This window comes from Xyrauchen texanus, chromosome 23 (genome assembly GCF_025860055.1).
Source record: "Xyrauchen texanus isolate HMW12.3.18 chromosome 23, RBS_HiC_50CHRs, whole genome shotgun sequence".
Classification (NCBI taxonomy): domain Eukaryota; kingdom Metazoa; phylum Chordata; class Actinopteri; order Cypriniformes; family Catostomidae; genus Xyrauchen; species Xyrauchen texanus.
In genome coordinates, this window is record NC_068298.1 from 4,028,645 (window position 1) to 4,041,671 (window position 13,027).

The window sequence follows — 13,027 nt, forward strand, 5'->3', positions numbered from 1 at the left end:
AAGTTTTTTTAACTTTTCCCTACACTGTTGGTCGGTCCGGTGGTAGTCGCGTGTGGTCAACAGCTGATGAGAACAAATTTGATTATTGCAACACACTCCAAAAAAGTTGGGACAGTCGAGTGTTTACCACTGTGAAGCATCACCATTTCTTCTAATAACATTTATTAAGCATTTAGGCACTGAAGATTGTTAAGTTTAGAAAGTGGAATTTTCCCCAATTCACCCATTATGCAGGTCTTCAGTTGCACAGTTATACGGGGTCTTCCTTGCCATATTGTGCGCTTTATAATGTGCCACACATTCTCAATTGGAGATGGTCAGGACTGCAGGCGTGCCAATCTAGCACCCGCACACTCTGCTTATTCGGCCAATGTGTGGTTTGAAGTTGTCCTGCTGAGAATTCCAGGACGTCCCTGGAAAGACGGTGCTGGATGGCAGTATATGTTGCTCCAAAGGTTGTACATATCCGTCTGCATTCATGGTGTTCTCACAGGTGGGCGAGTTACCCATGCCATGGTCACTGACACACCCCTGGCCCATACAGACACTGACTTTATCTTCCTATTTCTTTTCCTGCTATTCTCTTAAAATCTTTATTATTCCCATGATCCTCTTCTCTCTATTTTCATTTTATCTGTGTGTGACAGATTCCACTTGGGCCTGTTTTAGTAGTAACAAACAATGCACCGGCTTTCCATCAGCCATTCAAATTCTGCAAACAGATCTAATTTCTCTCTGTCAAACAAGACAAAACCTCATCAGACAAGCTCAGAGGTGAAATGTTCATTTGTAAATTATGTTTGAGAACAAACGGGGAGTGAAACAGGGGTCATTACTCTATGCTCCAATTGGGCTAGTTTTTAAAACTAATTTGAACATTATTGCGATTCAAAATCTTTGCAGTTCACAACCCCTTTTATTTCTGTAATCTGACGTATTTTTGAGTAAAACCAGATATTGAGTTGGGCAAACTTGAATTTATTGGATCGGGAAAGTGGGCGTTACGTACCAAAAAAAGAGTCAGGTGGTTGAAGGGGAGGGACTGAGAACTAAGAGAGTAGAAAGTAGTTTTAGAGGCGGAGCAAATTTGAATTTTGAATTTGAAATGTAGAAAAACAAACTTTTTTTCTTGAACAGCGCACTCGTGCTGATGAATCGGACACAATACCAACAGAAACACGAAGTTAAAAGTAAATGGTGTTCATTTTAATTTCACTTTGACTGAATGCATTTTTGTCTTTATATTGCAAAATTATGCGTTTCATAACTTCCTGTTTTTTTATCAGCAAGTTACTTTTTATCATTTTTTATTCTCCTCTGGGAATTAAAACTATTTATTGCTTTTGAGCTTCTCTCTGCTTTCACTATTTCTTACATGAATTTGGTTTTCACATCCAATCCATTTGCATCCATCACAATATTCTTTCTCTCTCATCTTCATCAAGTGTAACGGTGGCGACCACCAGAATAAATGTAAATAAATAATTCAATTAACCAAAAACGGATTGAAAATAATCGGGCGCAAAACCAATAAATATACACAGAAAAAGAGATTTCAGGTGTGAAAATAATATTGTTTCAAAAATAAAGAGTCAAACAAAGTTTTTTTTCAAGCAGTTGTGTATTGTCTTTTAAACATCCAAAAAATTAAATTAAATAAATGAGAATGCTAAACTTGTTCAGTTCATGCACATGGTTTCACATTAGCAAATTCAATGGAACGGAAGAGTTCCTTTTCTAAATGATCCAAATTAATTGAGGTATTTAACACTTGTGCGTCAATAAAAAGTTACTCAGAGGTCTGCGCCAAACAACTGCCAAAATAATATTATATATGAATATTATATTCCAATTTCAATTAGTTAATTTTTTAACCAACATCAGTCCTGATCATAATGACCAAATATTCATACATTTTCAAGATTTTAACCCTTTAAATGCCAGTGTGTTTATATAATACCACTGTTGTTTTTATGAAAAACGAGGAATTGTCAAATCAAACAAAAGTTAAGTATGGAGTGCCTCAGGGATCAGTATTAGGGCCTCAACTTTTCTCCTTATATATGCTTCCCCTGGGAGATAATATCAGGAATCGTGGAATAAGTTTCCACTAATATTCCGACGATACACAACTTTATATTTCTTCTAAACCCAACGAAAATTCACAATGTGTGTATCAATAAAATCAAACGTTGTATTCCTCCTACCAAATACAAGCAAAATAGAGGTACTAATTATTGTACCAAACCTCTAAAAATAAGCCGCTAAAATCTAAATTGACTCTCGATGGATATAATGTTGCATCGTCTTTCATACCAATCTGTCCTTTGAAAATCACATTTCCAGTGTTTGTAGAACAGCATTCTTCCACTTCAGAAATATTGCTAATTTATGACACATGCTCGCTGTTGCTGATGCCGAAAAACGAATGAATGCATTCATGACCTCAAGACTAGATTATTGTAATGCATTACTGGGAGGAAGTCCAGCAAGTTCAATAAATAAACTTCAATTGGTTCAAAATGCAGCTGCAAGAGTACTGATGAGAACCAAGAAATATGATCATATTAGCCCCATTTTATCATCGTTACATTGGCTACCACAGGATAAGCGGTTGACGATGGATGGATGGATGGATGGACATTGGCTACCTGTTAAATTTCTTATTAATTGTAAAATTCTGTTACTACGTACAAAACGTTAGCTCTGCAATACTTAAGTGACCTTCTGTCACACTATACTCCATCATGTTCATTACGCTCACAAAATTCTGGTCTGTTAATAGTTTCTAGAATATCAATAGTCTCCCTAACACTGTTCGGGATGCAAACACACTCAGTTTGAGTCTAGACTAAAGACTCATCTATTCAGCCAGGCATACACCAAATTTATCCATCAACTCATAATTAGGCTGTTTAGTTTAGTCTGCCAGAACCAGAAACATTTCTCAGAGACATTTCTCATAATCTACAACTCTGAAATGAATTGATTGGCATCTACACTAATATCATTCTCAACATCGGGATTCATATCTCGAGGTCACCAGAACCGGCTGGATCCAGATTTCACTGCTACGTGTCACTGAGTTATGATGACTAACTGCAGCCTGTGCCAGCCAGACATCACTTCAGTCTACTACGATGGACTTCAGAGGATGAACTGATGCCAACTCCAACTGTAAGACATGGGATACTTCTTATGCCACTGTCTGAACCTTGGACTTAGGATGGAACTCTCTCACCGAACCTTAACAAAATGACCAGCCGGTTGAACTACGATGCACCTCATTGATCTCTGCATGCATCACCTTTGACTATTGATGGACTACACTCTTAAAAGATATACATAGACTCAGAGGGGAACTGGCCGCCACAGTGAGTCTGGTTTGTCCCAAGGTTATTTTTCTCAATTAATCAACATCTTCTGGAGTTTTGTGTTCCTTGCCACAGTCGCCTTCTGTTTGCTCACCGGGGTGCTAAATAACAATTATTATTGAATTGTTTATTTTTATACTCTATTTACAGTCAGTATATATAGTCAACTACACAATGTTTACTCTATATTTATATATGACTTTATAAATATTACAGTTTCATTTTCTGTTAACGCATGATTTTCTGTAAAGCTGCTTTGAAACGATGGGTGTTGTGAAAAGCGCTATACAAATAAAATTGACTTGAGACAAAAAATAAAAATAAATACACATGAGACAATTATTGATAGACAGACAGACGGACGGACGGACGGACGGACGGATGGATAGATAGATGGATAGATGGATAGAAATGAAAGTATCCCACACTTCAAATAAAACTGCACATCCAAACTATGTAATTCTTTGCTGTATGTACAGATGTTTACATTCAGTTTATTTAAGTACATGCGACAGGCATTTTGGCAATAAAATCAATTTGCAGCATACATACACTTAGCTTTTGGCAAAAGAACAAATATTAAAATAAAAGACCAATGTCAATCTTCAATCGTCTGACAATGTCCTCAAAAAGTATAGAGAAGGAATGAGAGACAAAGAGCTGGTCTATTGAACAATGAGTGGAGCAGGAAGAAATAAATCATGAAGAATGGAGATCTTCTATCAGTCCTTCACTGATCCCAGTTCTGCAGGAAGTCCTTCAGCTTTCCTCCACTGAGCGTTTCTCATCCTGAACCATTTCTATAGAAGAAACAAAGAGTGTGAGACAGGCTAGAGTACATCCTCTACTATGTAAGTCAGAGGATCATCTTTATCCACTCCATAAACAACGTGTATGAACAGAAGACACAATCAAAGTATTGTACCCCTGAAACTCGATTTATAAATATTTTGAATGGTGCTCGTGTTGCTAGGGTGTTGCTATGCCACTGCTAAGATGCTCTGGTGTTGCATCTTGCTTGGTGGTTTCTAGGGTGTCAGAGGTGGTTGCTAGGTGGTTATGTATTGTCCCAAGTCAAAAGAGCCCACTCCCATGTATATACTGTATGATTTCCTGGTCTCTAAGTATGGATGTTTCTCCCGTTTTCAGACTGATTTCACTGCACATTCAGTAACAGTAGATCAAACACAAAATCGGTCTGTGCTAACCGAAATTTGAAACACTGCCCCTCATGGCCGAGCGTATGAGCATGCGTGAGCTCCAGTTTACGGGTGAAATGCCATCAGGGTTGCACCAAAAGTGAGTTGCATTTTTAGTCATTATTCATGTAATACAGTCAACAGCAATGCATTTTTAATGCCAACGTCAAACCCAAACCCCAAATAAACCTAAGAGTCAGTGGAGAAAAACATACATTTTTGAGACAAATTTCAACCCCCGAATCACGCTAATCCCTGCATATGTGATCTTGATTACTTCCTGGTTCCCATGGAACTAGAACCCGGGTCTGCAACACGCTAAGTGCGTTCCAATTGACCGTTAGGGTCCTCCTAAGTGGACTTCACACGATATTCAGCCATCTTAAGGGAGATTCCAATCCGAAGGGAACGTTTATGTTCAGTTGGAAGGGCATTTCAAACAGCATAGGGAACATCGATACATCACTTCACAGAAGTGGAGAGGGAAATTTACCCAACAGCCATTGCGAACCAGCCGAGTACTGACATAGTTTCTCAAAAATAAACACTAAAATCAAATAAACTAAAGAAGTTTGAGACACTATTGTTTAAATTAAGCGTAATTGACCTCAGGTATGCTTTCGGTTGTGCTCGAGTGCAAAGCGTACAAGATGCGAAAGTTACGTCCTTATTCATGACAATTGGTCATTTAACAGTTAAGAAGACACACATATTATAAAATAACCACACATGGAGGGCGTGGCCAGGCCGTAACGATAGACACCCGGTGCTGAATCAGCCCAATCAGCCGGGAGAGGGATAAAGAGGAGCCGGGGACGCCAGTTCGAGAGAGAGACACATGCAACAGTCTTGCATGTGTGTGTATATATATATATATATATATGGATGTAATGTTATTTATTGCACATTTATATGTATTTACACAAGCATTTTGTGTCATCTTACTTGAACCCCACTGTCCGTGTTTCCTGACGTTGCAGGATACGCCGTAGTGGAGTTCTCGCTGCTACCATCCACCCCAATGGAGCAGCCACGTCCATCTTGCGGGGTAAGGAGGAGCCCTGCCGCCTGGAAGCTGAGGAACAGCTGCTGACCGCGAAGGGAGAAGGGGCTCCAAACCGACCGTCTGGAGTGGTCAGGGCCACTTCCAGGGCTGGAGGAGTCCCCTTCCAGCAGCTGAAATGCGACGGGGTCTGAGACCGCCGACCACGAACGGGGAGGGGCTCACTGCCTACCGCCTGGAGCAGGAGAACCGCTGCCAGGGGCGGGGGTGACCCCTTCTGTTCCCCGAGAATGCGGTAGAGCATTCCGTCCACCAGGGGCTGGAGGACTGCCTCTGGTCTACCCGGGGAGGCGCGGCTGTCATCCGTTAGAGGGTGGAGGAGTGGCCGAGGACAAAGCTATGGCGTATCGGAGAACCGGGGAGTAAGTGCTTTTTTTTCCCTCTCTCTCCCATTGCGTTGGCCTTTTCCCTCTCTTTTAAATTTTACTGTTTTTGGTTGGGGGTACTGCACTTTTACAGGGAGTACCCCCCTATTTTTCATTATTGTTTCCCTCCTCCAGTCCCCTTCCAGATTCAGGAAGGCGGTGATGACCTGCCGGCAGGTCTAAGTGCTCGTGGTGGCGTAGTGACTCACCTCAATCCAGGTGGCGGAGGACGAATCTCAGTTGCATCCGAGTCTGAGACCGTCAACCCGCGCATCTTATCACATGGCTTGTTGAGCGCATTACCACGGAGACATAGCGCGTGGGGAGGCTTAACGCTATTCTCCACGGTATCCACACACAACTTACCATGTGCCCCACTACGAGCGAACCACATTATAGTGACCACGAGGAGGTTATCCCATGTGACTCTACCCTCCCTAGCAAACAGGGCAATTTGGTTGCTTAGGAGACCTGGCTGGGATTCAAACTCATGACTCCAGAGGACACAATGTACTTGACAGCTCATCTTAGATTGTTACATCAACCTCGCAGTGCTGCAGGTTTTTAAAACAGACCAGGACATCTGTAGTGGGTGTGAGTAACCGGCGTGAGGCTTGAGTGGGGGTGAGATCGGTGCTTGACTCTGAGCCAAACACTTTACCTCAGTGATATCCACCCATCACAGCTAAACCTCTGACATAACACACACACACACACACACACACACACACACACAATGCCTGTGTTTACCGCTGTTCATCATACCGCGCCCTCTGCGTGTATTGTCTTAACATTCAAATAAGGCAAAGCGGTGATATCATCAACCCCAGAACAAGGACAGAGTTTGTTATTCAAACGCGATTTACCCGGGTCATTTTGCAAGAAATAAACCCATATATGAGACATTGGGACATCGGAAATGCCACTTTTGGGCACTTTTCCACATCAGAAAATGCCGAAGTAAAAATAAATGATTTATTTATTTTTTGACCATACCATTTGTTATTTTTTGCCATATGACAATATTTTTATGATAATTAAGCACATCTTCCTGCACATTTTCCCACCATAGTCTAATTACTGACAGTGTTGTGTAAATTACTCAAAAATAGTAATCCACTACAGTTTTATTTCTTAAATTTTGTTAAACAAAACACGATTCAGTTTGATGGAATTACCTTAATTGAAAGTCAGTAACTGTAATCTAATCACAAGAATTGAAATTGCAATGCATTACACTACTTTTTATTTAGATAAATGTAATTAGATTACAGTAACTAGTTTGTAATCAGATTACACCCAACACTGATTACTGTAAATCCCCCAATAATAAATATTATTTAATTTGTAATGTATTTATACATTGTGGAGCAGAGGGGAGCAGGGCCAGGCTGGAATGTCCCGATGGGGCGCGCGAGGGATAAAGGCGGCCGGTGACGACGGTTCGAGAGAGAGAGAGAATTACGGGCATGTCCGTCATGTGTGTGTTTATGTTTGAGTTTAATGAAATTATTATTTATATTGACAAGACAGTTCTCACCTCCTCCTTGCCCATCTTAACCCCCTTACTGGTGCCGAAATCCGGGAAGGAGGAGGGATGCCCGTCACAGAGTCCTCGACACTGCCGTCCACCCGGGGAGTGCCGTTTCCATCTGCCAGGTGACGGAGTAGCCCGACCGTCCGGATACGGGGAACGGCCGACCACCTGGAGCGATGGAGCCGCTGCCAGGGGCGGAGGAGTGCCCTGCCTTCCGCGGAGGGTCAAGGGAAGACCACTGTCCACGAGCGGAGGAGTGAAGTAACTCCCCGATCGCCTGGAGCGGTAGGGCCGCTGCCAGGAGCAGAGGAATGTCCCCAGGTGCCGCCAGAAAAGCAGAGGGGCGTTCTGTCCGTTGGGGGTCGGAGGTTTGACTCCGGTTCGCCCGGAGAGGAGTGGCTGTCGTCCGCCGGAGAGTGTGGCGGAGTGTTCGAGGACCGTGCAACGGTACATCAGAGAACCGGTGAGTGAGCTTCTTCTCTCTCTCTCCTCTCTCTCTCTTTCGCACCGTGTTGGCCTTTTCCCTCGCCTATTTATTTATTTTTTTATATTGTTGGCTCCTCTCAGGTCGAGGAAGGCGGGGATAACCAGCCGGCAGATGGGTTGCCGAGAGGGTGGGGCCGGGCTGGAATGTCGCACGCCCAGTCCCCAATCGGCCTGATGGGGCGCGCGAGGGATAAAGGCGGCCAGTGACGACGGTTCGAGAGAGAGAGAATTACGGGCATGTCCGTCATGTGTGTGTTTGTGCTTTTGTTTTGAGTTTAATTAAATTATTATTTATATTGACAAGCCGGTTCTCGCCTCCTCCTTGCCCATCTTAACCCCCTTACATACATCATAGTAGTATCTGTTATACTGCCTTTTTTTGCTGATTTAAATAAAATCACTATATTACACTAATTTTACTGTAATAAAATTCATATTACCGTATCAAAGAAAAGGACATTCTAATGAGAATCAACACTGATAATAATAAATATTGGATAAAACATCCCAATGCATTATGATAATGAGAATCTGGAAATAATTTGCATAATTATCCATGAAAATAATGTTGCAATACAAAAAATCTTATCCCTAAAAATAGGCTTTATTTTTTTTTTTGTATAGAATCACACACCCCTTAAATTACGAATAACTGAGCTTGTTCTATTCTGTGGGATGAATTATTAAAAAAGGAGTTTTCATTTTGGGTAGATGCACTCAGTTTTTCACAGTCATGGAGACAGAAACAGACCAGCCTCAAAATGGAATGTGTTTCCAGATGCATTCTGCCAAAATTCACACTAGAAGTGTTGCTCACCAGCCCTGAAATATGCATTGTAATGTAGACATTACAACATACACCAACTCGCTCTATTACACCTCCCATATGGGTTTGCAATTTAAAGGAGTGTGTTTAGAAATCAGACACAATGTGTTTGAACACGTCAACCTTATCCGTTCGAGGAAAGGTGCGTCCGGAGGCGCTCCGGGTCACCTATTGTGCTTGAACACTTAGTTTATGGTCAGTGTCAGCTCTCCCATTCACAAAAGCACAGATCCAGCAGCTTTTAATGATGTCATCGTGCTATTTTGAGCTAGTGACAAAACAAGAATGACAACAATCCATGAGACGGGGAAGAGAGCTTGCATGCTGTGGGGGTGGTGTGGTTTAGTGGTTAAAGACTGAGCTGGTGGAAACCAAAAGGTTGTAGGTTCAAACCCAACAAGGGCTGATCTATGCATTTCCACTGTACTATTGAGTAAGACGCTCCTACATGAGACTGAACCTGTAATAGTAACTCACCATTAACTTTTGATTATTATGTAGTTTAACATGTATTATCATCATAAAAACATTCCTTGTTCAAATAAAGTCAGTCAGGTTGCATTGCAATAATTCCCCGTTGGCTCATAAACTATGTCCTGATGTTGTTACTCCCATTGCTATTTACGATGGTATCATCATGGTAGGCCTATTCTTTACACTATGTGTTGCATGTAAATACTATGGTACATGGACCTTGTAATTATTCTGCAGCCTATCAAAATACCATGTCAATACCATATTACATATAAATACAATATATAAAAATAAATCATATTTATTGTCACATCACTGCAATTGACACGACAAATGTGGGAAAAACACACTCCCATTCGACCAAGCAACGTGACGTGAACAAAAGAATAAACTTTTGCATCACTTATAACATATTATGCTTGCCATAGTCAAGCATAATGAATATTCGGAATGTTTTTTTAAAGGAATATTTAGAATGTGTTCTTTACGGAATATTTGGAATCTGTTCTTAAAGGAATATTCAGAATCTGTTCTTAAAGGAATATTCGGAATCTGTTCTTAAAGGAATATTCAGAATGTGTTCTTTACGGAGTATTCGGAATGTGTTCTTTACGGAATATTCAGAATGTTTTCTTAAAGGAATATTCGGAATCTGTTCTTTACGGAATATTCGGAATCTGTTCGTTACGGAATATTCGGAATGTGTTCTTTACGGAATATTCGGAATGTGTTCTTAAAGGAATATTCGGAATGTGTTCTTTACGGAATATTCAGAATGTGTTCTGAAAGGAATATTCGGAATCTGTTCTTAAAGGAATATTCGGAATGTGTTCTTTACGGAATATTCGGAATGTGTTCTTTACGAAATATTCGGAATGTTTTCTTAAAGGAATATTCGAATCTGTTCTTTACGGAATATTCGAATCTGTTTGTTACGGAATATTCGAATGTGTTCTTACGGAATATTCGGAATGTTTTCTTAAAGGAATATTCGGAATCTGTTCTTTACGGAATATTCGGAATCTGTTTGTTACGGAATATTCGGAATGTGTTCTTTACGGAATATTCAGAATGTGTTCTTAAAGGAATATTCAGAATGTGTTCTTAAAGGAATATTCGGAATGTGTTCTCAAAGGAATAATCATAATGCGTTCTTAAAGGAATATTTGGAATGCATTCATAAAGGGATATTCGGAATGCGTTCTTAAAGGGATATTCGGAATGTGTTCTTAAAGGGATATTCGGAATGTGTTCTTTACGGAATATTCAGAATGTGTTCTTAAAGGAATATTCGGAATCTGTTCTTAAAGGAATATTCGGAATGTGTTCTTTACGGAATATTCGGAATGTGTTCTTTACGAAATATTCGGAATGTTTTCTTAAAGGAATATTCGGAATCTGTTCTTTACGGAATATTCGGAATCTGTTTGTTACGGAATATTCGGAATGTGTTCTTTACGGAATATTCAGAATGTTTTCTTAAAGGAATATTCGGAATCTGTTCTTTACGGAATATTCGGAATCTGTTTGTTACGGAATATTCGGAATGTGTTCTTTACGGAATATTCAGAATGTGTTCTTAAAGGAATATTCAGAATGTGTTCTTAAAGGAATATTCGGAATGTGTTCTCAAAGGAATAATCATAATGCGTTCTTAAAGGAATATTTGGAATGCATTCATAAAGGGATATTCGGAATGCGTTCTTAAAGGGATATTCGGAATGTGTTCTTAAAGGGATATTCGGAATGTGTTCTTTACGGAATATTCAGAATGTGTTCTTAAAGGAATATTCAGAATGCGTTCTTAAAGGAATATTCGGAATGTGTTCTTAAAGGAATATTCGGAATGTGTTCTCAAAGGAATATTCAGAATGCGTTCTTAAAGGAATATTCGGAATGTGTTCTCAAAGGAATAATCATAATGCGTTCTTAAAGGAATATTTGGAATGCATTAATAAAGGGATATTCGGAATGCGTTCTTAAAGGAATATTCAGAATGTGTTCTTAAAGGAATATTCAGAATGCGTTCTTAAAGGAATATTCGGAATGTGTTCTCAAAGGAATAATCATAATGCGTTCTTAAAGGAATATTTGGAATGCATTAATAAAGGGATATTCGGAATGCGTTCTTAAAGGGATATTCGGAATGTGTTCTTAAAGGGATATTCGGAATGTGTTCTTTATGGAATATTTGGAATGTGTTGTTAAAGGAATATTTGGAATGTTTTCTCAAAGGAATATTCATAATGCATTCTTAAAGGAATATTCGGGGTTCAATACAAGTTAAGCTCAATTGAAAGCATTTGTGACATAATATTGATTACAACAAAAAAATATTTTGACTTGCCCTAATTTCTTTAAAAAGAGAAAAGAAAACAATAAAGCAAAAGTCTTCAATGGAAGTCAATGGGGGTCAATCTGTATATGTTAAAATACTGTTTCACAAGACGTAAACAAATATGCGTATAAACATGATCTTAGTGTGATAAAATCACTTACTAACTAATTCTGTGTAAAGTTATTGCCAATTGTACCACTTTGTTGCCACAATGTCGTATAGATGAAAACCCTGTAAAATTACAATTTAAACAACTTTGCAGCTTAAATAATGTTTTAAAAGAAGAATTAATGCAAGTGCTTTTATAAACCCAGAGGGAAATTGTCTGCCTTTAAACCCTACAATAATTGACCCCATTCACTTCTGTTGGAAGTGCCCCAGTCAAACCTCGATTTTTGCCTCTTCTTTTGTTTTTTTGTTTTTTTAAGAAAAGAGGGACGAGCCAAAATATTTTTGGGTAATCAGCATTATGCCACCAATTCTGTCGACTGAGCTGAATTTATTAAACCCAGGATTTTCGTTTAAAGATCTAGCCTTTGTTTTGTGTTATGTTAGGTTTTAGTGGTGTTATTATGTTGAGGGGCCGTTCAGACCGAACGTGTTCTTGCGCGGACGGACGTAATACGCGTTCGGTGTGAACAGCACCTCTCCATAAACTCACCGCTGTCTCCTCCTCGCTCAGCCCGCACTCCGCCGCGATCAGCATCAGCGTTGTTTCGTCGGGATGTTTGCTGACTTTGGTGAAATTCTCCTCCAGAACTTTAATCTGATCCTCCGCTAAATGCATCCCAAGCATCGCCATCGCGTTTCCATTCGCTGTCATGTTTCAACTCCAAACACAGATATATCACTGAAACAATCACAGTCACAATGTCCCATGCAAATAAACTCCAACGTCTTTAAAAACACCAGTCTCCGCGAGGAAATGCTGTAGAAAGGGGGAACAGAAACGTCAGTGTGAGACACACAAACTTCAGTCCACTGATGCGTGTGAAACTGCACCAACAGTGAAAGTTCAACAACAGTGAACGCCCCTTTTCTAAAGACAATTCATTGACAGCCCCGCAGAATCTTTAAAGGGAAACACAACATGTGTACATACTGTACCTGCTGCGATGGTGTTCAAACTCCAGCTGCTCTGTCTCGATCATTTTAACCCTTATATAATGCAGTTGACATCACGCGGGGCTTAAGTGTAGCAGTGTTTACCTGCAGCAGGTGTGTACCTTTGAAAGAAGCTATTAATCACCACATGAGCATTAACATGTAATAATTATGTGTCTCACACACACACACACACACACACACACACACCTGTATATATATATATATGTGTGTGTGTGTGTGTGACATTTTAATGCTCAT

At 40.1% G+C, this 13,027-nt stretch overlaps 1 protein-coding gene across 1 annotated transcript; it reads right to left on the reverse strand.

The window, feature by feature from the left end:
* Positions 1-1,617: 1,617 nt before the first annotated feature.
* Positions 1,618-12,815, reverse strand: LOC127663386 (homeodomain-only protein). Its single transcript, XM_052154948.1, has 3 exons — positions 12,770-12,815; positions 12,324-12,590; positions 1,618-4,174 (listed from the first exon to the last, which is right to left on the reverse strand). The coding sequence occupies exons 2-3, from the start codon at positions 12,483-12,485 to the stop codon at positions 4,097-4,099; spliced, it is 240 nt and encodes a 79-aa protein (XP_052010908.1). The 5' UTR covers positions 12,486-12,590; positions 12,770-12,815; the 3' UTR covers positions 1,618-4,096.
* Positions 12,816-13,027: the final 212 nt, after the last annotated feature.

Coding starts and splice junctions, on each gene's coding strand:
- LOC127663386 (XM_052154948.1), bottom strand. CDS start 12,485: ATGACAGCGAATGGAAACGCGATGGCGATGCTTGGGATGCATTTAGCG. Junction 4,175..12,323: donor TGAGCGAGGAGGAGACAGCG/GTGAGTTTATGG, acceptor TTTCTTCTATAG/AAATGGTTCAGGATGAGAAA.